The sequence below is a fragment of the Passer montanus genome, unplaced genomic scaffold (genome assembly GCF_014805655.1).
Source record: "Passer montanus isolate IOZ18808 unplaced genomic scaffold, ASM1480565v1 scaffold9, whole genome shotgun sequence".
Taxonomy (NCBI): domain Eukaryota; kingdom Metazoa; phylum Chordata; class Aves; order Passeriformes; family Passeridae; genus Passer; species Passer montanus.
The window spans coordinates 15,365,274-15,387,967 of NW_024374367.1; the positions used below are offsets into that span (position 1 = coordinate 15,365,274).

General features: G+C 44.4%; 1 protein-coding gene across 4 annotated transcripts in view; it reads left to right on the plus strand.

Moving 5' to 3' along the window:
* CNTN4 (contactin 4) overlaps positions 1-22,694 on the plus strand; it is a 245,715-nt gene that overhangs the window by 105,107 nt on the left and 117,914 nt on the right. For all 4 annotated transcript variants that reach the window (XM_039695312.1, XM_039695311.1, XM_039695314.1 and 1 more), the window contains one exon: positions 8,715-8,848. In XM_039695312.1, the coding sequence (XP_039551246.1) occupies positions 8,794-8,848 (55 nt within the window). In that variant the 5' untranslated portion in view covers positions 8,715-8,793. The remainder of the gene's footprint in view (positions 1-8,714; positions 8,849-22,694) is intronic.

Here is a 22,694-nt window from a genome sequence, read left to right on the forward strand (position 1 = left end):
AGTGGGAGGAGTGGCTGTGAGGGAGCCTGCGTGGTCTGGGCTTTTCCTGGGCACCCCGTGGAGCAGGGAATGCTTTGTGCCACCTCCACCCAGCTTTTGTCAGGGCTGCTCAGCACTCAGAGCTCCCTGGGATGGTCTGTGTCTCACAAATCACTTGGCAGTGAGGCAGCCCTGGTGCTCTCACAGAAATCTCTGGAACATCTCCTCTGGGCTGGGCTTGGACTGGCACCATCTCCTGCCCAGCCTGGAGCAGCCCCAGCTGCAGCTTGGCCCTTCTGGGAAACACTTTCCAGCTCCAGGACAGCCTGGGAGCTCTTAATTCCATATAAAATGGGCCAAGTGTAGAGGTTTTTTTCCTTTCTTCTGCTCTCAGGTCTCCCCAGCCCCTGCTCCTCTCCTCACTCAGCATCCCCAACTCCCTCAGTTCCAGGCAATCTTCAAAATAAACTTTGAAGGGGAAAAAAAACTACTAAATAGTCATGTAACAGGGATATCAAAATGATTGGTGAGGTTCATTTTTTCCCCCTTTCCCTAGATGGTTTTTGGATTTAACAAAACAGTTAAAAACATTTGAGGTCCAAGCATCTCAATTATCTGGGTTGGAAGCCTCCTGCCAGTAATAGGTGATGAGGGAATTGTTGTTTTGATAGCCTCTGTTCCCAGGAATACACAGAGAACTGCCTGCTCACCAGCTCCTCAAAGTTAATAGACTTGCTTGTTGTTTTTCTTCTCCAAGTAACATTTTATGCTCTTAAGAAAGCTCCGGTTTGTACCTCTGAAGGAAGGCAAAGCGTTCAGCAGGAGTGTGTGTGTGTGTGTCCACTGGAGTGGAGCCTCCCTGAGGAGCTCCCATGGAGAAAACTCTCCTTTTGTCTTTGAAATCAAAGGCATTGTTCTGTAAGCTCCAGAAGTAAGAGGTAAAATCTCATTAAGATGCCGATTTTGGAGATGATATGGAAATATCTTCAATATTTTCACATCATTTTTTTGTCTCCTGGACAAGATGATTCTGTCTGATAATGTGGATTTTGGGAAGGGACCTATCCAAAAGGGAATGGTAGCTTTGAATGTTGCTTATCTTAATCTGTTTGGAGAGTGAAACTGCCTTGATTCCTTATCTCAAAGCAGTGATTTAGAGATAACAGGAGCTCCCTTGGCAGCAGAGTCCTGGGAGCCTTATTCCCAGTGCAGCGTTCTCTCAAACTGAGACAGCACTCAATTAACCCTTCTTTCTGTAGGAAATTTCTGCTCAAAAGTCAGCTGCAGTTTGATACTCCAGTGTGACAACTTATTTTTGCATTCAGGGGTTTGCTCAGAGCCTTGCAGGAGGGGCTGGGCTGGCTGAGCTCTAATCCAGGGCTCTCACTGAGAGCTTTGCTGCCAGAAAAAAGCAAAATTGGACATGTAATGGTCCTTACAGACCACTTCTGCTAATGATGGACTGCTGGTGCAGTTAGGAGAGAAGAAGTGGGCTTAGGGAATACCAACTCAAATATTTTTTGCTGCTTTGAGTTATTTTACTCTCCCTAAAGCTGGCATCTTTTGAGGTTTGTAATTTATTGCTTGGCTACGTGGGATAGCCCCTCACTTTAATCTCCCAAAACACTGCACTGAAAATGTCACTTGGTGAAGGTGGAAATTGGCTTTAAATTGGTGAGTTTTAAGGTAACTGATCCAGACAATCTTTAGTAAAAGTCTCTCTAAAAGAGGATAAATTCTAATTTGTAGAAAATGCCAGGCTAGGAAGTTTCACTGCTTGTAGCTTTTCATTATGATAATGTTGCTCCTTGTTGGAATTAAGCTCCTCAGAATTTGTGGCTGTTTGTGTGTGGATGTTCTCTGAGAGCTGCTGCCTCAGGTGAGCATTTCCCCATCCACCCCTTGATGGAAAAGGTAGAACAATAAACAGTGAGCCCTAATTAACACCCGAGCCATAATTCAGACTTGACTCCAGCCACCCCTTCTCCTTCCCTGGGGATGATTTATCCTTGCGTTATCCAGGTTTTCCAGGGCAAATCTGAGTTTCCTGAGGGTGAGACACAGAGTGAGGGGTGTGATGGTGCAGTCAGTGGCTGGTGATTAAAAGCATTTAATTACTTTTTTTTTTTTTGCTGTGGAAAGCTGTGCTGTGATTCAATGAACTTGTGGCTCAGCTGGGAATATCCATGTTTAGGGTGGATTGTTGCTTCCAAGGAGCTTTCAGTGGTGACCCAGGTGTGCAGGTGACACTGAATGTTAAAGGTATAAATAATCCAGTCCCTCTAAATCAGGTTCTAAGCTGTGGCTTCAGGTTCTGCATAAAGATAAACTGGGAATGTTCTTCCAGACCCAGTCAGAAAGGGATGGTGCTGCTGAGAGGGATTTCCACCTGTAATTCCAGCAGCAGAGAAGCCTCTCCCTGTCTGCCCCACTGCTGGCAGAGCTGTCCCACTGCTGGGTTATTGGGAATACGTGGGATGAGCATGAATCAGGGAGCACTTACACCAAAAAAACTCCATGGAATAAACAGTATTTAAACTGCAGAGGTGGGTAATTCGTGGCAGTGGGCTCTTCCTGAGAGATTCCAGCAGGAATCTTCGCTGGTGCTGCTGGAATTCTGTTCACTGGACGGGATGGATGCAGCTGTGTGACAGCCAGGACGTGGCTGGGGCACAGCTCACAAAGGCCTGACAAGTACAAATGGCTGGGCTGAGCTGGGAAATTCTGTCTGTGCAGCTGCTGGAACTTCCCTGGCCCAGGGAAATGAGATCTCTATCCAGGGAATGGCAGTGAGAGCCCAGAGGGGAGCCCAGTGTGAAATCTGACATTGTTTTCTCAGACAATTCATTTTTGGGACAGCCCAGAGTGGATTTTGCCTGGAATGCAGAATGGGGGGAAAGCCCAGAGTGGATTTTGCTGTTTGGAAAACACTCTTGGGGACAGGGTGGGATTGTTGGGGCCTTGGTGATCCTTGTGGGTCCCTTCCAGCTGGGACCAGCTGGGATTCCCATTTATCAGGCACGTGCTCTGTGTGTCACTGTTTTATCAGGCACAGTGTGCCTGTCCCTCTCCCACAGTGTGGGAATTGTGCGTCAGTCCAGCTCCAGGAGGGATCATTTCAGATCTGAGCTAGACCAGGGTCTGCCAGACGTGCTGAGAGTGAGGAGAGCTCAGTGGGAGCTGCCACAGGCGTGTGCCCACTGCCCTTCATCTCCCCCACCCTCCTTTTCAAAACCCCCTGTGCTTTGTTTCCTTACACAAAAGGGAAAGTTATTGTTTATCTAAGAACTTACAACCACAAAAAAACCCAACTCCCACAGAAAAAAAAAAATACAACCTCTTTTTCTTTGAGTGCTGAAAAGAAATCAATGTGTATACGTCAGAGAAGTACTGCTGTGAAATTTGCACTTTTGGGGACACTTCTTTCAGGCACCTTCTATTTTTGGCTGCTCAGCTTTGCAGGTCACTGACTGCAGCTGCTGGAGAGAGCCTGGGACACACAGCCTGTCCCCTGACAGGCCTGGGTTAGCAGAGGGCTCCATCTTACAGCTGGATCTGGGTTAGAAGGCTGAGTTTTGCTGAATCTGGGCCATGGAGGTGGCAGCTGCCTGTGCCCAGGTGCTTCATCTTTATCTGTTCAGTTCCTTTCACAGATAAAGCCATTTTCTGTCATTTTGGGAAAAGCCTCGTTTGCCTGCTCCATGCAAAGGAACCTCCCTGACCAAAGCTGAGCAGCTCCTTTAACCACAATTATAGAAATTGGTTCTGTGCTCCAAATCAGCCTGGGTGACTACAGGATTGTCCTTTTCCCAGTTTCAGGAATGACCTCTCCTTTAACTAGGAATCCCAGGCTTTGGAATTCTCTCCATCACCTTCTGAACATTTGTGCTTCTGGAACCAAACACTGTTTGTGTCCTCAAAATCCAGACTGAAATTTAGCTTGCAAAGCACCAAGGAACATCAGGAATGGGTGTTTGGAGAGGGGAAATGGAGAACAGTGCTTTGGGGAAGCTTTGCAGGCTGGTTTGGGGAACTTTACTGGGGCTCAGCTCTTCTCTCAGGCAGCAAGGAGAAATGGCCTGGAGCTTCACCCGGGGAGGCTCAGGTTGGATATCAAGAAAAATTTCTTCACAGAAGAGTGGTGAAACATGGGAACAAGGCTGCCCAGGGAGGTGGTGGAGTCACCATCCCTGGAGGTGTCCAAGAGCAAGTAGATGTGGCACTTTGTGATATTTTTGGTGGGCGTGGTGATGCTTGGTCAAGGTCTGGGTTTGATGATCTCACATGTCTTTCCAACCTCAATTATTCCATAGCTCTGGCTCCTGAAGCACCTAGCAACCCCACCTTTCTTTAGATGTGTGTTAGAAAAGGTGTTCATTCTTTTTTAAAGAAAAAGAGGGGATTTTTTTGAACCTCAGAAAACTTTCTGTGGCTTATTTTCAACCCTTTTTTTTCTTTTCTTTTGGTGCAGAAGTGTAGAATTTGAGCTTCTCTTGTACCTTGTTTTGCTTGCTGTGCTCTTTCTAGATTTGGCCTGCAATATCCACCCAGTGTAGGTGCTGTTTGGCTGTGTTTTCCATCTGTATTTTCCTTGAACAGCTCAAGGAGTGGCTGGAGTGGCTCTGCTCTGGCTGACAAGGTGGGGATTGCTCCCAGGTTGGACTCCATGATCTTGGAGCTCTTTCCCAACCCAAACAATTCTGTGATTTTGTGCCCTCAGCAGCTGCCCAGCCCCATTCCAGGTGTAACCAGAGAGCAGTGGGGTCACCCCAAGCTCTGCTCTCCCTTCTGCAGCCGAGCCTGAAGATTATTTTTATGATTCTCTGCTCCTGTTTCAGAAGCTTGGTGCCTCTGAGGAGCTTTTGGCAGCAGAATTAATGCCAGCATGGTGGGAAGCAGCGCATCCCCTGCTCCTGCCCTGGGGTCACAGCCCCAGGGCTGCAGCACCTCCAGCCTAACAAGTGCCCCATTAGTGCTGGGTGGTTTGTGCTCCCCCCCAGCTCCTCCTCTGCCGAGGTGATTAAAAGCTGCCTGTTGCTGTCTGTCTGTGCAGCACGCTTCATTAGCAGTGATTTATTTGGGAGCTGAGCAGAGCTGGCACTCTGCAGCACACCAGTGGGCAGAGCAAAACGGGAGAGGAGAGCTGAGGCTGCTCCTGCTGCTGCTCTTCAGGGTCTTGATGCCTTTTTGGGATTACCTAAAAACAGAGGCCAGGCAGAATTAAGGGAATAAAAATGGTATTTATTTAAGAGCTTCAGGTACATTTAGGGCAGACAAAATGGGTCTGGGGGGGCTACACCCAAAAATGGACCACAGGTTTCACACTTTTATAAATTTTTAGGTCCATTTGCATATTGGGGTTAATCTGCCAATTCCAGCTTCAGCTAATGAAGTCATTGACCCCAAGTTTGCTCCCCCAACTCACTTTTGTTCCCATCTCAGGGCCTGAGGCAGTGAGGTGTCCTTGACTGCCAGGCCTGGAGAGGAATTGTTGTGTCTGCCCAAAGTGGGAAAGCAGCAGCTCCCACTGTGTGTGGAGTTTAGTTACACACTAAAGAACTGCAGGACTACAAATATATGAAAAATAGAAAACCTAAACCCTAAGACATCAGTCTTAGGTGTGTTCTGCAGACTTTCCTTCAGAATATTCACAAAACTGAGAGGTTCTGTAGTGCAAATTTATCTTAAAAAGTATTTTTCGCTTTCCGAATGCATCCATAGATATATCAGCCTCAGGGTTTTAATTTCTATTTTGCTTTTACAGAAGTGCTAATCATGAAACATCCAAGCAAAATTACTCACACAGTCTTGGCCACAAATTCAGAAAAGTTCACCACAAATATTTCTACTCCACACTTGTTTTTTTCCCCTCCTGCCTGCCTACACTCAGAGCTCTTAGAGTCAAGTTTCTTTGGCAGAATCCAATTATGAGCAAAGGTGCCTTTCAAAAGAATTTGCAATGGCTGCATTGCCAGAAGTGAAGTTAAAAAGACATCTGCACACGTGTGGTGGCACTGGGGTTTCTAATGGGCTGCACTTCCAGACTGAAGCTCAGCAATCTCATTTTCATCTCAAAAAAATAACTTGTGTACTGCTGAAAGTGCCTCTGCTTGCTTCTGGAAATGAAATATTAAACTTTGTGAGTTTTCAGGCCTTCAGCAGCAGCACAAACTCCCCTGGGACTTCATAGTCAGGAAACATTTAGGAATGGGAAGGATCTTTTCAATTATCCACCTTTTGCTCGTGCACAAATGTTGCTTTTCCTAAAGCTGCTGCCATAAAAAGTCGCTGTGTTTGAACAGTTCTTGCAGAGCTCTGAACAAAGGCCCTGCTGATGTGAACAGCAGAAATATTTACAGGGAAACATTTTGAGAATTGGACTCATTCACATGTGAAATAGGGAACTATCACGAGAAATGGAATTGCAGCCCTGGCTTGAGAACCACCATCATTTAACCCTAGGAAAATATTTGGAGTGGTAATCATCTAATTTACTTTTCAGTGCTGTTTATGCCAAGACAGGCATCGTTTCTCTTTGGGGGAACTTTCTGTCCTGCATTACCCTGACATGCAGACATCAGGGATTGGGAACTTTGCTTTGAAGCACATGCATGACCCTCTGTTTGTTCTCTGGAGCAGCTGCTGAATAACTGAAAATAATAATGGAAAACTTTCAGCTTTTTCATTGAACTTAAAATGTCTTTATTGCCCAGAGCAGCTGGGGCTGCCCCTGGATCCCTGGCAGTGCCCAAGGCCAGGCTGGACACTGGGGCTGGAGCAGCCTGGGACAGTGGGAGGTGTCCCTGCCATGGCAGGGGTGGCACTGGGTGATTTTTAAGGTCCCTTCCCAACCCAAACCATTCCACAATTCTGTTTTTTTAGCATAACTTTTATTTGTGGCTGAAATTGAGATCCAGTGATTATGTCTAAACTCGATGGGAAGAAGGACAGAGCCTGCTACTTTTAATATCTTTGTAAGCTAGGAACTAATTTACTTTAGTAACTTTGAAATGCTCTGTATCACTGTTTAATATTCTGAGAGAACATTATTTCCTGAGTAGAAAAAAAAAATAAAATGAGTTTGAAAACTCTTACAGTAACTAGGACTTTCCCCACATGGGTGCTGGGTCAGGGCAGCTGTGGCAAGAGCTGAAGTTACAGGAGCAGGGGTAATAAATTCAAGACTATCCAGAAATGGTTTTGAATTTATGGAAAAGAAGGGAATGGGTTTTTGTGAGCCCTCCCAGTCTGTGGGTGCTTCCCACGGGCTCCTGGCAGTAGGTTAAATTGATAAGTGCTTATCAACCCCTTGTGTTTTTAATGAGGTATCAGATGCTGTTAGTGGTTGCTCTGCCCATTGCAGGGAGAGAGGAGAATGATTGTAAAGCATCTCCAGGCAGGGTAAGGAAAAAAAACTTTGTGGAGGTTATTGATGGGGATGATTCGTGGGAAAACAAGAACAGGGAAGAATTTCAGCAGCTGCTAAAATCCAGGATTTATCTCAAATTTCACTTAAATTGGTGTAAAATTAGTAGAAATCTCTTGTGTAGCTGCTGTTGTAATCAAGAGAATTTGGTACTCAGAGGAAAATTAATATTTTTCAAAGGTCAAGACACTTTAGGGTAAAAAAATAACATTTTCGGAGCTCACTATAAACAGTGTAACTGCTTCACCATGTCAATCAATATAGACATTTTCCTTCCAAAATGAATAATTAATACTCTAATCATTGCCTTAAATAGTTCCTCGTATTCATTGATTGGCCATTCCTGCTGCCCCCAGCATGCCCCATCAGTCTGTGTGAGAAAAGATGAATTTCTGCAATTAATCTCTCCCTGCTTCAAAGCTGCATCTTCAGATCAGAGGCTAAAGATTCTCAGTGCATTGAACCTGACTTTATTAAAAGAATTCTCCCAATTTTAGCTCACAAAAGCAGCCAGAGACCTCTCTTGTTATTACTCATGCAGTTTGTCTTGTAAGCACGAAGGCCCCTGAACTTCCAGTCTTCACTGAGATGAATAAATTATAAGAATGTGTGTCTGGCCTGATTTATTTATTTTTAATATTTAAATGCCTGCTCTGGAGTGGCTCCTTTCATAAATGAAGGCGTTTTTTCCCCCTTGGGTTGCTCAGAGGGGGATGGTGGAAGTTTGCAGTGATCAGCTGAGAAAGTCTCAAATTGCTTCCAAATTCTAATTATTTACAGGTTGTAATAGGGAGTGAGGGGAAGACCAATTTTTACCTGGAGATGTTTCAAGGTGGATTTTTAAACAGAATTTTAGAGCAGTGAGGATGGAGGTGGAATGGGAAAAATGTCCCTTTCCTTGAGCAGTGTGGGAAGCTTTCCTGCAAAGCGTTGCCTTGCAGAGGTGGTGTCCTTGGTGTGCTGGGTGATGTTTGCACAGAAAAGTCACAGAGCAGAGAGTTACTCCAATTTTCATTTTCATCTACAGCGTGCACTAATTACACCAGCTCACCCCAGAGAGGCAGGGAGTGAATCTCCTGAGGGCAAAAGTAAGAGACAGCAGAAATTTCACAGCTCCAGGTTACAACTCTTAATCCTCACCTGCCACCCAGACACCTGGAACGGTCTCAAATCACTGCTGGGAATGATTTGAAAGTCAATATTTACCAAAGTTTCTTTGTTCATCCTCAGCTACTTCTCTCCTGGAAAGGAAGAAGCAGCTGGCTTAGCAACAACCCTAAATGTCCTTGCAATGTGTTTTGTCTTACAGATTAAAGCTGGCCTGAGGTGTCCAGGGGTCCCTGCTCTGCTCTGTGGTTCCTGGGCTGGTCTGTGCCCCCGAGCTGAAGATGAGGTTGCTATGGGAGCTGCTGGTGCTGCACTCGGTCATGCTGTGCCTGGCAGGTGAGGTGTCCCCCTCACACCTTGGAGCTCAAACATCCCTCCTCTTCCCTCTAATCCAGAGTGCCCCGTGGTTCCTGTGCCAGGGGTGAAATGCCCAAATTAATCCCTGTTTGTGGCTGTTGTTACTGAGCCCATCAAGGTGAAATTCATTTTCCTCTTGGGCCGTGTCTCCCAGCCCAAGCACAATTTCTCAGAGGTCTGCTCTGCCCCTTTCCTCTCCAAAGCTGCTGCTGCTGGTGGAAGTTGTTTTCCCTCACTCCGTGTTAAGCTTTCCCTGCTCAATTAAACCTTGGTGGAGTGGAGCTTTAAATCCCATTAAAGTGGTGTTGTGTTACAGCTGAGCCCTCGCTCCATTTAACAAATAATTAGAAAAACATATTCCAGCCATACAACCATCTCCTGCAAGTGCCCTTGTTTAACCTTTTCAGCCCAAGCTGCAACGTTCAGAGCATTCCTGGAGAAATTCCCAGAGATTTTTGAGGGATGTGCCTTTTTCCTGGAGCTGAAACAGGAAAATGTTCTTGAGAACATTTTGGGTTTGCAGAGGCTCAGCAAAGCTGGTTCCAAAGCCCTGCCTGGTCACTGGCTGTAGGATCACCTGTCCTGAGTCTTTCTTTGCCACATCCTTGATTAATTCCCCCTTACAGTGCCATGATGATTCTCTCCCATGTGTTTTGTTCTGAGGGAGGGTGTCAGGCTTTAATTAATGTTTGTGTCACCCTGGTGTTAGCCTGGATTGCTCTAATTTACCTGCTGCTCGCTCAGACTGTTTTACTGCTTTATTTATTAGCTTGATTTCTCTCCTTTTCTTTGTGCTCACTGTCAGGTTACTTTTCCAGCATTTTTAAATAATAACAAAGTACTTAGAGCAGCGTTCACTTTTTTCTGCTTAGCTCTACTGAACACAAAGCCACTTTTCTTCCGGTACTTAGGGGTACCTATTTTTGAAATTTGGTTCCAAGTCTTTCTAAATGTGCTTTGACAGTTTCTGAGCTGGCAGAAAATTGAATGCAGAGAGATTCTGCAATGCAGAGCCCCCACGTGTTTTGGGAATTGCAACCCCAGGGAAGCAGGGCTGGGGGAACACAGCGAGGATGAAAATTTGCTTTATTTCAAGCAAATAAATAAAAGAGTGGGAAAATAAAAGCATGGAAAAATATTTTTACTGTAATTTCTCTACTTGAAATACCTACTGCAAACTGCTTAGGGTCAGCAAAATAAAGTTTTGGGCGGGGGGTTGCCTCTATCAAAAGATCAGTGTTTAATGAAAATACATTTCTCCAGCACTGGCTTTCCCCCATTATTCTGCAGCAGCATTTCCCCTCCTCTTTGCAGTGCACTGAATTTCCCCAGGCCTCAGATTCTCGTCCTGCTCAGGGAGATTTAACAGATGTGTGGGGACAGGAGTGCCAGAAATTTTGTGTGAGTTTTAGAGCTGGTGCTGAGTGAGGAAATGGTTTCTTTTTGCTGCAGGACGTGCTCTGGGCCGGCTTCTTCGGGCAGGTTTTAACTCTGGAATTTTCTGTGGCTGCCTGCAGCACTGTCTGAGCTGGCTGCAGGCAGGGAAGAGCTTGTGCTGTGGGAATTGTGGTGTTGCCATGAGCAGGGCTCCCTCATTTGGGCTCTTTTTAAGGGATGCGCTTGGATTGCTTCCCAGAGCCGTGGGAGTGTTTTGTGTCGTGCTCTGGTGTTATGAACACAGGCACAGGTGGCTGTTAAATATTCTGAAGTTAAGGGAGAAATTTGTGGTTTCGTGTTGAGCAAACCATTTTCCACCCTTGTGGAAAAAAAATATTAGTAACTGAGTTATAAAATAGTCTGCAGAAAGTTGTCTACCAACCCTCCACAGTGCCTTGAGGACCCTAAAATGACTGGGAGAGTTAAGGACAATTCTTAAGCCTGGAAATGGAATACTTGGGCTTAGTTCAGAGTGTCCAGAGTCATCCTGGTCCTTGGTCTCAGCTGAAGAGAGCAGCAGGGCTGGTGAGGGATGAGGTTTGGGGCTGTGAAAAACACGTTCACTCTCCTGTGAAAATGTAAGAAGTTCAATAAAGGACAATGGCAGACAAGGAGCACAGAGCAAAAGTTTTTGGATCAGCCAAGAGCACCCTGTTGTCTTTGGGGATACCCCTTAAATACCTTTTAATTACATCAGCCTGTTGCATATTCATAGACACTTATGCATAGTAAATTTCCCCCCAAACTAGTTTACATATTTTAAGAACTGTTTAGCCTGCTCCTCCTCGGATCCACCTTTTTAGAACATGAGTATTCTTTGGTTGTGGTTTTAGCCCTTTTATATCATCACCTGCAGGTTTTGGCCCACACTGCCTGCAGACAGTGAGTGCTGGTGGTTGGCAGATCTGCACAGCTGTGCTCACATGTGTTCATGGCATGTTATCCCATCTCAGCAGGCATTCTAACACCAGCACACTGATAGCAGCTATTTCACTGAGCTTGATTAGCAACAGAAATAACAGAAATAAGAACCATATCTTTGAGCACACTGATATCAGCTGTTTCACTGAGCTTGATTAGCAACAGAAATCAAAACTATATCCTTATAACAAAGTCACTTTACCACCACACATACAGAATCCATTTTAATATTTGCAAAAAGCCAATATTATAATATACCTATAACAGGGTGTTGCCCCAACAAAGCCCTGTGGAGCTGAGTGGTGCCACCATCCCCAAGAGCAGCATCCCCAGAGCTTCTCTGGGGCTCCAGCAGCTCCTTGGGCCTTGTTGAGAAACAAAGCTCACTCTTTAAAATTTTAAAAGTCTATTAAGGGATAAAAGGGATAAAATCCAGTGCTGGGGTGCTTGGCTATCTGCCAAAAGCACAGGGTTAACAATTTCCACATTGGAAATTGTCCAGTTCCAGCTCCAGGTGATGCAGTCCCACCCTCCCAGGTTGCTCCCCTCCATTCCCTGTTGTTTGCACTTTTTGGGCTGGAGCTGCAGCGCTGTCCTTGGTTCTGGAAAAGGATTGTTCTGTGTGCCTGAGCAGGGAGGAGAGCTGCTGGCACTGTGTGTGGGGTTCAGAGTCACACACCAGTGCAGTGCAGAGCCTGGGAAATATGAAAGCTGAAACTGAAGGCACCAAGGAAACAAAAGGTGAGCAAAGGGAGATGTGACATTGTGTGCTCTGGACAAGCCTGAAAGGGAATTTTCTGTGTTTCTGTGACTTCTGTGCCATCCTCTGCCTCATTAACCTCCTGCAGCAGAGAGTTTCTGTGCTGAAGTCGTATTTGCATGTTAATGAGCTGCAGTGGCACAGACACATTAATGTCTGAGTGTGCAGATGCATATTTTATAGTGGGATTTAACCACTCACCTTCTGACTGTGCTGTGGGTTAAACCCAGCTTAGCCCCACCCAGCTTCCACTCACCTCCCTCCACCCCAGTGCAATGGGGAGAATCAAAATTAAAACTTGCAGGTTGAGATAGGAGCAATTTAATAATTGAAATAAATTAAAATATAATTATAAATATATTAATATTATCATAAGTAATATAGTAAATAATACTATGAAGTAAATAAAACTTTTAATTACTTATATTAATTAAATAATAAAACTTATAATACATAATAATAATAATAATAGTAAAAATAATATAAGGTAAAAAACCAAGTGATCCACAATAAAGTTGTTCAGCATTTACTGACCCATGGCAGATCCTGCCCTGAATCCTGATCAGCCCCTTCCAACTGCAAACACCACATAAACACAGGAGTTTTAAGGAATTAATTTGTCCTGGAGCTCTTGGATTGGGTTGGGTTGGTTTGGGGTTTTTTTGTTGTTTTGGTTTGGTTTTGTTTGAGTTTTTTGTTCACTTTGGATTTTTTTTTGTTTGGTTATTTGGAGTTTTTTTGTTTGGTTGGTTTGGTTATTTGGGGTTTTTTTTGTTGTTGTTGTTGTTGTAGTTGGTGGTGGTTTTTTAGGTTTTTTTTTTAGTGGTGGTTTGAGGTTTTTCCCCAGAACTTTTTTTTAACAGGAAAATATTCTCAGAAATGCCTGTCCAGACATTCTCCCTCCTTTGATCTCATGCTGATCCAGCACAGCAGCACCCCAGCAGTGGTCCAAACCAGAGTGCTTAAAGCACAGCTGTGCAGCTCAGGGGAGGGAAAAAATGCAATATAGAGTCAAAAAATGCAATATAGAGTCAAAAAATGCAATATAGAGTCAAATGTTTTCCACTGTGAGGCAAATCCCCCATAATTTATATCAATACATTCCAGTGAAACCGGGCACCCAGCTCTGTTAAAAATCAAACCTCAAAATTCCCAGAGAGATGAGGATTTGAATTCATGCTGCTCTCCAAGCAGCTGCAGGTTTCATACCAGAGAAATTCAGCTAATTTCATGTCTGAATATAAATAATTAAAGCTGGGAGCCCTGTTGTACATATTAAATTATGGTCTCCTCTAAACGAGGCCACAGTTCAATTTGTTCAGTGTGGTTTTTTTTATTTTTCCTTGTGCTGTGTAGCTCCCTCTGCACTTTGATGTGAGCAGGAAGCTGGGAAATGATTCATCTGCTGCGGCCCCATAATTAATTAATTAATATTTCGGTCAGTTCTGCAGCACTTTGCATTTCTGGAGCCGGCTGCTTAATTAATGTTTGCACAGCAGAGGAGGCAGGGAGGGACTCCTGGTGCTCCTCAAACACCACCCAGCCCTGGGCACCACTGGACAAGGGTTTGCAAATCAGATCTGCCTTGCCTTAATACTTTGAGTGGAGTTTGTTTGGTTTTTTTTTTAATTTAGTGGCTTTTCATGTTCATCTCCAACTCCTGTATTTGGAAATCCCTCAGAAGAGGTGTGGTCCCCAGCAGCACCATCTTGCAGGCAGGTTTTGGGTGAGCAGGTCCTGGATCCACCTCTCCTGACTGGGATGAGAATGGTTAAACCTCAACTGCACAAAAATTCCTTTAAACTGAAGCTCATGCCTCATGTTTTAGCTTTTCTATGTTTCACATTCTGTGCTGCTTTAGTCTGTGGGTCTGGGATTCATATTAAGGAATGGTGAGCTCTGTGCACAGAGCAGGGAGACAAAACAATTCCTGCTCCAGCTGGGCACCAAGGACAAATGATCCCAATCTCAGCCCAGGAGCACAAACCCCGTGGGCTGCAGAGAGAAAAACAAGCAGGGTGGGACTGCAGGGGCTGCAGCTGGGGTTGGACACTGAACTGCAATGTGCACATGGAGCAGAGCTGAGCCCAGGGAGAGACCCCGGCAGCACTCGTGCATTTTGGGACCATTTGGGTTCATCTTGGGTTCATTTTGGGACCATTTGGGTTCATCTTGGAACCGTTTGGGTTCATCTTGGGTTCATCTTGGGACCGTTTGGGTTCATCCTGGGTGCAGCCCTGGCTGGGCTCTGGTGCTGCCCAAGGTGGATCCATGGAGGAGATCCTTGGAATCAATCCCTGCTTTATTCTGTAGCCCTGCCCAGCCTCTGCTCCAGGGCAGCCTGCACAAGGCATCAAAGCCAGATTTCAGCTGCCCAGGTGGGGCTCTACAGCATCGCTCAGCTGTACAGAGGTGGAAAAGAGAGCTAAGAAAATGTAATTTATGCTTATTTAGGGATTTTGTGGCACGTTTGTCTGTGATTGCAGAGGATTTGAGTCAGCCTCACGAGAAGTCTGTGCCCATTTCCCTTCCTGATCTGCCAGCAGCAAAGCCCTTGCTGGATGTGACCTGATTGATTTAGGCCACCATTTCCCAAATTAGGGAATCAGAGAGCCATCTCCTCATTTTTATATACAGATGATTAGGTATATGATGTTTTTCTCTGTTTAACTCTCAAGTCCATCTGGGCAAATTTAATTGCCTCTTTCTCAAAAGTTAAGAAGGTGAGATGCTGCACTTTAAATAAACCAGGGAGTAGACAGACATTTTTCTAAGCAGATGTTCCAACTCTCTGGCTGTGTATTGATCCCCTGTGTGTTTTATGTGATGCCCCTTTTCAATTTAGCTCCTTTGCATTTGAATTAGTGTGTAGGTATTGAAATTAAATCTCATTTAGGGACTTACAGAAATACCTACTTTACCATGCATCTATCAAATTAGGGAGGATATGGACCCAAACTGATTATTTATTGCCAGTAAAAATGGGTTTTATGGCAGAATTGGAGGTGATTAGTGGGGTGTTTTATAGGTAAAGTACTGTGTGATTCTTAGAAAATCTAAATATTATTGGAAAGGGGCTTAATTTTGTAAAGCTTGTGTGAGCATGGAGAAGACAAGAGGTGAGGGATGTGGTGCAGGGGGAATCATGTTGGGTGCTGGGCAAAGCCTGGCTTAGCTAGTCAAAAACCTGTGTGGGGAGTTCCTCCCTGCCTGGGTGCAAAACCTCTGCTCCTTTCCTCCTGCTTTGGTGGGGATTTTCAGCATTTGGGACACAGGGGATCCAGCACTTCCCAGGGAGCCTTTTTGGGGTGAAATCCCTGGGGTTTGGTGCAGCCTGAAATGGCTGGAAATGCTCTTGGAGTGATCATTTAGCTTGGGAAAGGTCCCTCAGTGAGGGGGATCATCCAAGGGGAATAAAATTCAACCCAGCTTGGATAATGAAGTGCCAGAAATGTGGGCAGTGACAGAATCACTGACAGCCCCACTGGACATGGGCTGGCCATACAGAAAGTGAGGGTCCTCACCATCCCAGCCTGTTTTGATTAAAAATAATAATTAAAAATACAATAATATTATCATAAATAACAGAGTAAATAATACTATAAAGTATAATATAAAGTAAATAATAATAAAGTAATAATAAAGTAAATAATTTACTTTATAATAATAGTAAATAATAATATAAAGTAAAAAAACAAGTGATGCACAATAAAATTGTTCAACACCCACTGACCCATGGCAGGTCCTGCCCTGAATCCTGACCAGCTCCACATAAATACAGGAGCTTTAAGAGATTAATTTGTCCTGAGCTCTTGGTTTGGTAAACACTATATTATTTATTATAATATTATTACATATCAACATTATTTATATATAAACATTATATATGGATATGATGCTACATGTAAACATTATATCATATAAAACACTATATTATTCACTGTAATATTCTATATAAACATAACTTTATAGAAATTATACAGATAAATATTATATATCAATATATCATATAAACACTGTATTATTTATTATAATATTATTATATATCAACATAGTTTTATATAAGTATTATATAAAACCAATTCTATATATATAAACATTATATTTTATATAAACACTATTATTTATTATAATATTATTATATTTTTAATTCTATTTTACCCCACCTCCCCAAAATCCCTGTCCCCTTTTTGCTTGCCATGAGGGCTGCAGTTTTTGCAGGCTTGGGGCCATTAAACAGAGCAGATGCTGCTGTATTTTTGTATTTTTGCACTTCATGCTCCAAGTCAGTCCGTGGTAATCAGTGGCTGCTCCCAGTAAGTTGCTGTGATGAACAGAGCCCAGCGTGCTGCAGTTCAGCTGGGCATTGATGCTGCTTTATTGAAGCATTTGTCAAATGCTGAAATTAAGAATATGCTGCTGCCAGGCTGCACTGACTCATTACTGCAAGTTTTAGGAAAGATTTCCTGGGTATTCCAGTGAAAAAGCAAAATTTTCCTGTTGTCCCTTCAGTGCTTCAGCCTGGTTTTCCTGATGCGTTGGGATTTTTTATTTTGCAGTAAAATACACATACTCTGCTTCATAAATCAAGCTAAGACAACACTGTTTAATAGTCTATATCATATTAATTACTCTGTGAATCAAGGCGAGCATTACAACCATTTATAATCAACGACTGGAGAAGTTGCTAATGAATGAGACAGGTAACTAATTAGCCAGCCAGCAGCCAGCATCTCCAGCTGAAGCTGGTGACTTTAAACTTCATTAAACTTTCCAGGTGTCGGGGAAAGTATGAAAAATACAGCTATCTTAATAGGTTGATGTGTCTTAATTCCAATTTTCTGAGTTGCAGTGGCTGAGGATTGCATCTGTTTTAAGGGATATTGTCATTTATAAAGATTCCCGTGGCTGTCTGGCACAGCTGAAAAGCAAATTAGCAGGTTGTGTGTGAAAGTTTTGAGTTTGTCCAGTGCATGTTGGGAACAGCATGAACTCACATGTGGCTGAAATTCCTCCTATCCCAAAAATTTGTACCTTTCTAATTTGTACCTTTTTAATTTGTACCTTCTGCCTTGCCCTTAATACTTTGGGTGCATTTTTTCTGATTATTTAGGGAGTGGTTTTTAGATTAATTTCCATTTCCTGTATTTGGAGTCTGCAAAATAGATCCCTGACAGAATTCTGAATACGATCATTGTTCTTATTTGTGAAATAGGGATTATTCAATGGATGACCAGTGAGACTTGGAAGAAAATAAATGGTTTGTGCCCTTGCAGCTCAGATGATGCCATGGAATGCTCCCTGAGAGCTCAGGCTTTGCTCCCAGGGCATTCCCTCTCCTTCCATTTTTATCTGGACCACAGAAAATGGCATTTTATCTGACCTCACACTGGGTGGGCTTTGCCAGGAGACATCTGGGGTGGTGGCTGAGCTTCCTGGGGTGTGAAACAGGGAGTGGGAGGGACCCAGAGATGGACAGGGGCTGGGAGCAGCTGGGATGAGTGAGAATTGTGCACTTCCTCAGCCATGGAGAAATCGCTTCCAAATTCTCTCTGTCGAGTAACTTGAATTGTCTTTTATAACATCCCTGAAAAGTGGGATTATATGTGGTAAAGAAATCACAGTGTTGGGGTATTTTTGAGCTTTGCAGCTGAAGTCCAGGTTGTGGTGGTTTGGCAATAAGTTGAACAATTTTTTTTCTTTTCTTTCTTTTACTTTTCTCTCTGTCTGGATGTTGTGATCCCTTTGAATGCCTAACACAGACCTAATGCTATTTTGTACATCCATGTTTCCAGCCTGCTTTTTTTGGTTGGTCTGTGACCAAACCCAAAAAAAATCAGTACAGGCAATTCTGAAACTGAATATTATTGCAATGCACAATACTTACTGCCAACTCAAATTTAGCAAGCAGGAAAAAGGCTCAAAGAGATACAAGCTTTGGCCTTGTGCTTTTCCTCCTGAGGGAAGGAGCAGCTTTGGGAAGAGGCAGAGGAGTGTTGGATCTGCCAGCATGGAAATGGTGGAATAATTCCTTTCCATAAGGAATAATGGAAAGAGACTCCCAAAAAAATCTCTTCTTGACCTCAAAATGGGGAGATCTGGAGTGGAGAGGGCCTGAGGAGGCCGTGAAGGACAGCAGGAAGGGTGACCTGGAAATGCCTTTGCCATTGGGTGAGTTTGCCTGGGTTTGGTTTCTGCAGCCCCTGTGGGCTGGGGATGTGGAACACTTAAGGAGAGGAACAAGTTTGAGAGGCAGAGCAGCTCCTGCTCGGGCTGTTGGTGGAAGATGCATTCCCCAGCTGGGATAAAAAGCTCCCCATGGCAATCTCGTGGTGCCTCTCCTAGCTGGGAAGCCCAGCTGTGGTTCTCCAGCCAAGAATTGTTACCAGGAAGGGCTGCATCTCGTTTTAGGAATTGGAAAAGCTCTGCTGGCTCTGTTTTGTTTTACAGGAAATAGTAAATAGTGGCACTGGGTGCAGTGGGATGTGCTGGGTTCCCCACTCCCTTCCCAGACAGGCAGGACAAGCACTGGGTGCTCAGTAACCTCACAAAAGTGAGGTGTCCATTCAAAATAAGGTCATGAATTCCCAGCATATGTAAAGGACATCTGCCAGGCACTGCTTTTTCTTCCTTACACCATTGAAATAACGTGGGGTGTGCTCTAAAGCCAGTGCCCTTTTTCCTCAGTGAGAAGCAGAGCTTCCCTGAGTGTTTTCCCACTTGTTGTGAAATAACACTCTCCAAACAACTCATTGCTAAATAATCTGCATAGAATTTCCCAGCATTTATTCATACTGACTTGGTTTTATTAAGTGTCACAGTTACATTTATTGACCTCTGCTGCATTCCTGAGCAAACTTGAGTGCTCTCTTTTCTTTTTTTGGGAATTTGTTGGTATATTAGGATGGAATATGGAATTTATCCCCTAATGAAAGGCGAGGGAGAGATGCCATCAGTCAGGGGGAGGAGAGAGAACCCAGTGCTTTCCCATGTAAATTATGTGAGTTCTGGAAGGGAGCCAGGCATTCATTTTGTTAAAATGGGGTTTGATAATTGAAACTAATTTAACATCGACCCCATTAAGTTGCATTTTATTGCTCATTTAATCCGCCTGTCTCACGAGCTCCCAGGACTGGGAAGCAGCTTTGGAATGGTTTTAGTTCATCAGAGCTGCAGCCACTCCTGCAGTGAGTGTGAGCTGGTCCTGTGGGGTCAGCACTGGGCTGGGGTCAGCCCTGTTTTGGGGTCAGCTCTGTTTTGGGGTCAGCCCTGGGGGGTTGAGCTGGACACTTTGGGCAGGTTTGCTTTTTCTGGAAAGCAGCTCATGGATGTTCCCTCATCAGCCCTGTGGCCTGGCCTTTCCCTGCAGGATCCTGCATCCCCTGGGCTGCCTGGGACAGCTTGATCACACCTGAGACATCATCCCAGCCCTCCAGCAGTGCAGCTCAAAAATCACTGAATGGTTTGGGTTGGAAGGGACCTTAAAAATCACCCAGTGCCAGCCCTGCCATGGCAGGGACACCTCCCACTGTCCCAGGTGCTCCAGCCCCAGTGTCCAGCCTGGCCTTGGGCACTGCCAGGGCAGCCCCAGCTGCTCTGGGCACCCTATTTTAGAGCACATTTATTTACTTCTGCCAAAAATCTCCATTTAAACCAGCCAAGGAGCTGGATCCATGAGTTTTTCATTACTGGGATTCCCATCTTCTCCTGCCCTGCTTCTGCTTTCCTCTGTCTCACTGTTGTGTCTCTGTTTCACCACTGCTGCTTCTGACTCATTAAATAACCCCATAATTGCTTCTCAGCCTCTGGGTGCTAATTGCAGCGAGGCACTGGGTGATGGTGGCACACACAGAGCTGCATTTATCCAAAATCAGGGAGCAGGAGGAGGTGCAAGGACAAGGAGGTGCAGCCGTGGTGGATGTTTGTTTGCAAACACCTTCCCCTGGGGATGGGGAATTGCTGCTCCCCTTGGGAAGAGGCAGCAGGGAAGGAGCTGTAAGAGTGTGCCTGGCTTGCATCAGGGGCCTGGGGACAGGGAGCTGCTCCTGGGAATGCTGCAGTCCTGGCTGGAGGGGCTGGGAAGGGCAGTGCAGGTAAAAAGTGCAGCTTAAAGCACTCCAGGAATCACAGAGTCACACAGAATCCCTGAATCAGAGAATCACAGGGTCACTGAATCACTGAATAAGAGAATCACAGAATCATATAATCACTGAATCCCAAGATCACAGAAATACTAAATCACAGGGTCACAGAATCAGGGAATCACAGTGATAGGATCTCTGAATCACTGAAACCCAGAATCACTGAATCAGAGAATCACAGAATCACTGAGTCACATAATCACTGAATCCCAAAATCACAGAAATACTGAATCACAGAGTCACAGAATCACACAATCACAGAATCACTGGGCTGGAAAACACCTTTAACATCATCCAACCCAGCCCTAACACCACCTCAGCTAAACCCTGACCCCCAGTGCCACATCCAGGCTTTGTTAAACACACCCAGGGATGGTGACTCCAACACCTCCCCGGGCAGCCATCCCAGAACTTTTTCAGGAGTGTTGAACAAACCAGGTGGGAATGTATGGAACCATTGAAAGTTGAATTCATGGCTGAGAAGTGCTGGGAAAATCCAACAGGAGCTGGAATTCAGTGATCCTGTGGGTGCCTTCCCATTCAGGATTGATTCTGCTCTGATTTAGCTGCTGATTCAGGATGCAGATCACATTTAAACACATGGCTAATGTCTCCATTTTTAAATAAACTCACATAAATATGAGGAGAAAGAACAGAAAATGTGTTCTTTCAAACCCAATTCTCACCCTGGTGAATCAGCAGCATTTCAGGTATTGCTCAACACAGAACCTACAAATTAAAATTTAAAATTCAAACACTACAGAGTGCAGGAAAGGGCAAACTTTGGCTTTTATACTGGTGAAGGATTTATAGCTCCTTTGTACAATCCAAAAGCTTTTGGGGCAGGAGCTGACACAGAGAATTGACTGAATTTTGCTGCTGGATTGCTGAGTTTTCTCACCATCCTATTCCCACCCCTGGGCTGGGACACATTCCCCATGGCCAGAGATTGTTCAGCACTGCTTTGGGAACGTCAGGAACTGCCCAGCCAAGCTGAATAAAAGCACAGGAGATGGGAATCCCACCTGGGACTTGGGCAGGAGAAATCTCCACCTTAACCTCGGGATACTGGGAGTTGTTCCTGGAATAAGAATGTTCCTGGAGCAACCGTGTTACTGCAGTAATGGTCTGAATGCTGTGCTCCTCCTTTGTTTTGGTGGGGGTTTTTTGGTGGTGGTGGTGGTTTTTTGGTTTTTGGGGGTTTTTTTGGGGGTATTTTTGAAGTTTTTTGTTTGTTTGTTTTTTGGGTTTTTTGTTGTTGTTTTCTTGGTTTGTTTTTTGGTGTTTTGGGGTTTTTTGTTTTGGTTTTTTTTTTGGGTGGGGTGGTTTTTTAGTTTTTTTGGGGGGGGGTTTGTTTTGCTTGGTTTGGGTTTTTTTGTGTTTTTTTTTTGTTTGTTTTTTTTTTTGGGGTTTTTTTGGGGTTTTGGCGTTTTTTTGGGGGTTTTTTTGTTTTTGTTTTTTTTGGAGCAATATTGACTCAAACTTTCCAAAAACGTTGCACAATTTCACTCTGTTCCTCCCCAGAACCCCCCTGTTCTGAGCTCAGGTGTGGCTGTGCAGTTCGCAGAGTGCTGGCTGGGTGGGAAATGCGCTTGTGGCGTGGGTTTTTCTGGGGGCACAGCGAAATGTGCCTGTCAGAGCTGTGCACATTGATCCGTGCCTGTCAGAGCTCTGCCACCCTGGAGCCAGCACTGCCACTCACGCCTCCTGCGAGGTGTTGTGTTCTCCCAGAACCCTTCAAACGCTTCTTTATTGTCACTTTCTCCAACGTGCAATCCAATTACCGCTAAAACTTCACCGCCCCTTCTTCTTTTTCAGCCGAGGCAATCTCTGGCGTTTTACTGCTGTCTTTTGGAAGTATTTAGGGGAGGCATGAAAATGCAGCAGTTAGCAAGGGTTTTGGCATTTAGGAGATGTCAAAACAGCTTTTGGTTTTTAAAGAAAGCTCATTTTTCAGGTGTGCCAGCTGATAAAACGTGTCAGTCCCAAAAAGTGAGGTAAGGGTTGATACAGGGATAAATTCCAGCTAGAAAAACCCTTTCCCATGCACTGGTTTGCACCAGGGAGCTCACCTGGCAGAGGAAAAGAGGCAAAATTTTGAGAAATTTAGAGGAAACAACACCAAATTTTCCACCAGTTGCTCAGTGGTGCTGGAGGACACAAAAATACTGATGTATGTGTCCCTTCCACTCATTGTTTTTTGAGCAAGCGGGAGTTTAAAAACTCTTTAAGTTGTTCCTGAAGACTTCAGATCTCATGGAAATGCAGGAGTTACTGTGCAGCTGCCCACAGAGCATTTAAAATAAAAAGAAAAATGGATCAGTGTGAGTGAACAAATGTATTGGCAGCCAGTCTGGCCTTAAAGGAAAAACAGCTTTGCTAAACCTTATAAATGTGTCACCAGTGCCTCTGGAGATGTGGAATTCTCATCTTGAGCTATCCTCCTTTATTAATGCAACCTAAAATATACAATAAAGGCTGCAAACAAATCCCATATACAGATTTCAAGAGACAAAAACCTCTCCTCTGTGTGCAGCAGATTTCTGCATTTCTTTTCAGTATGTAT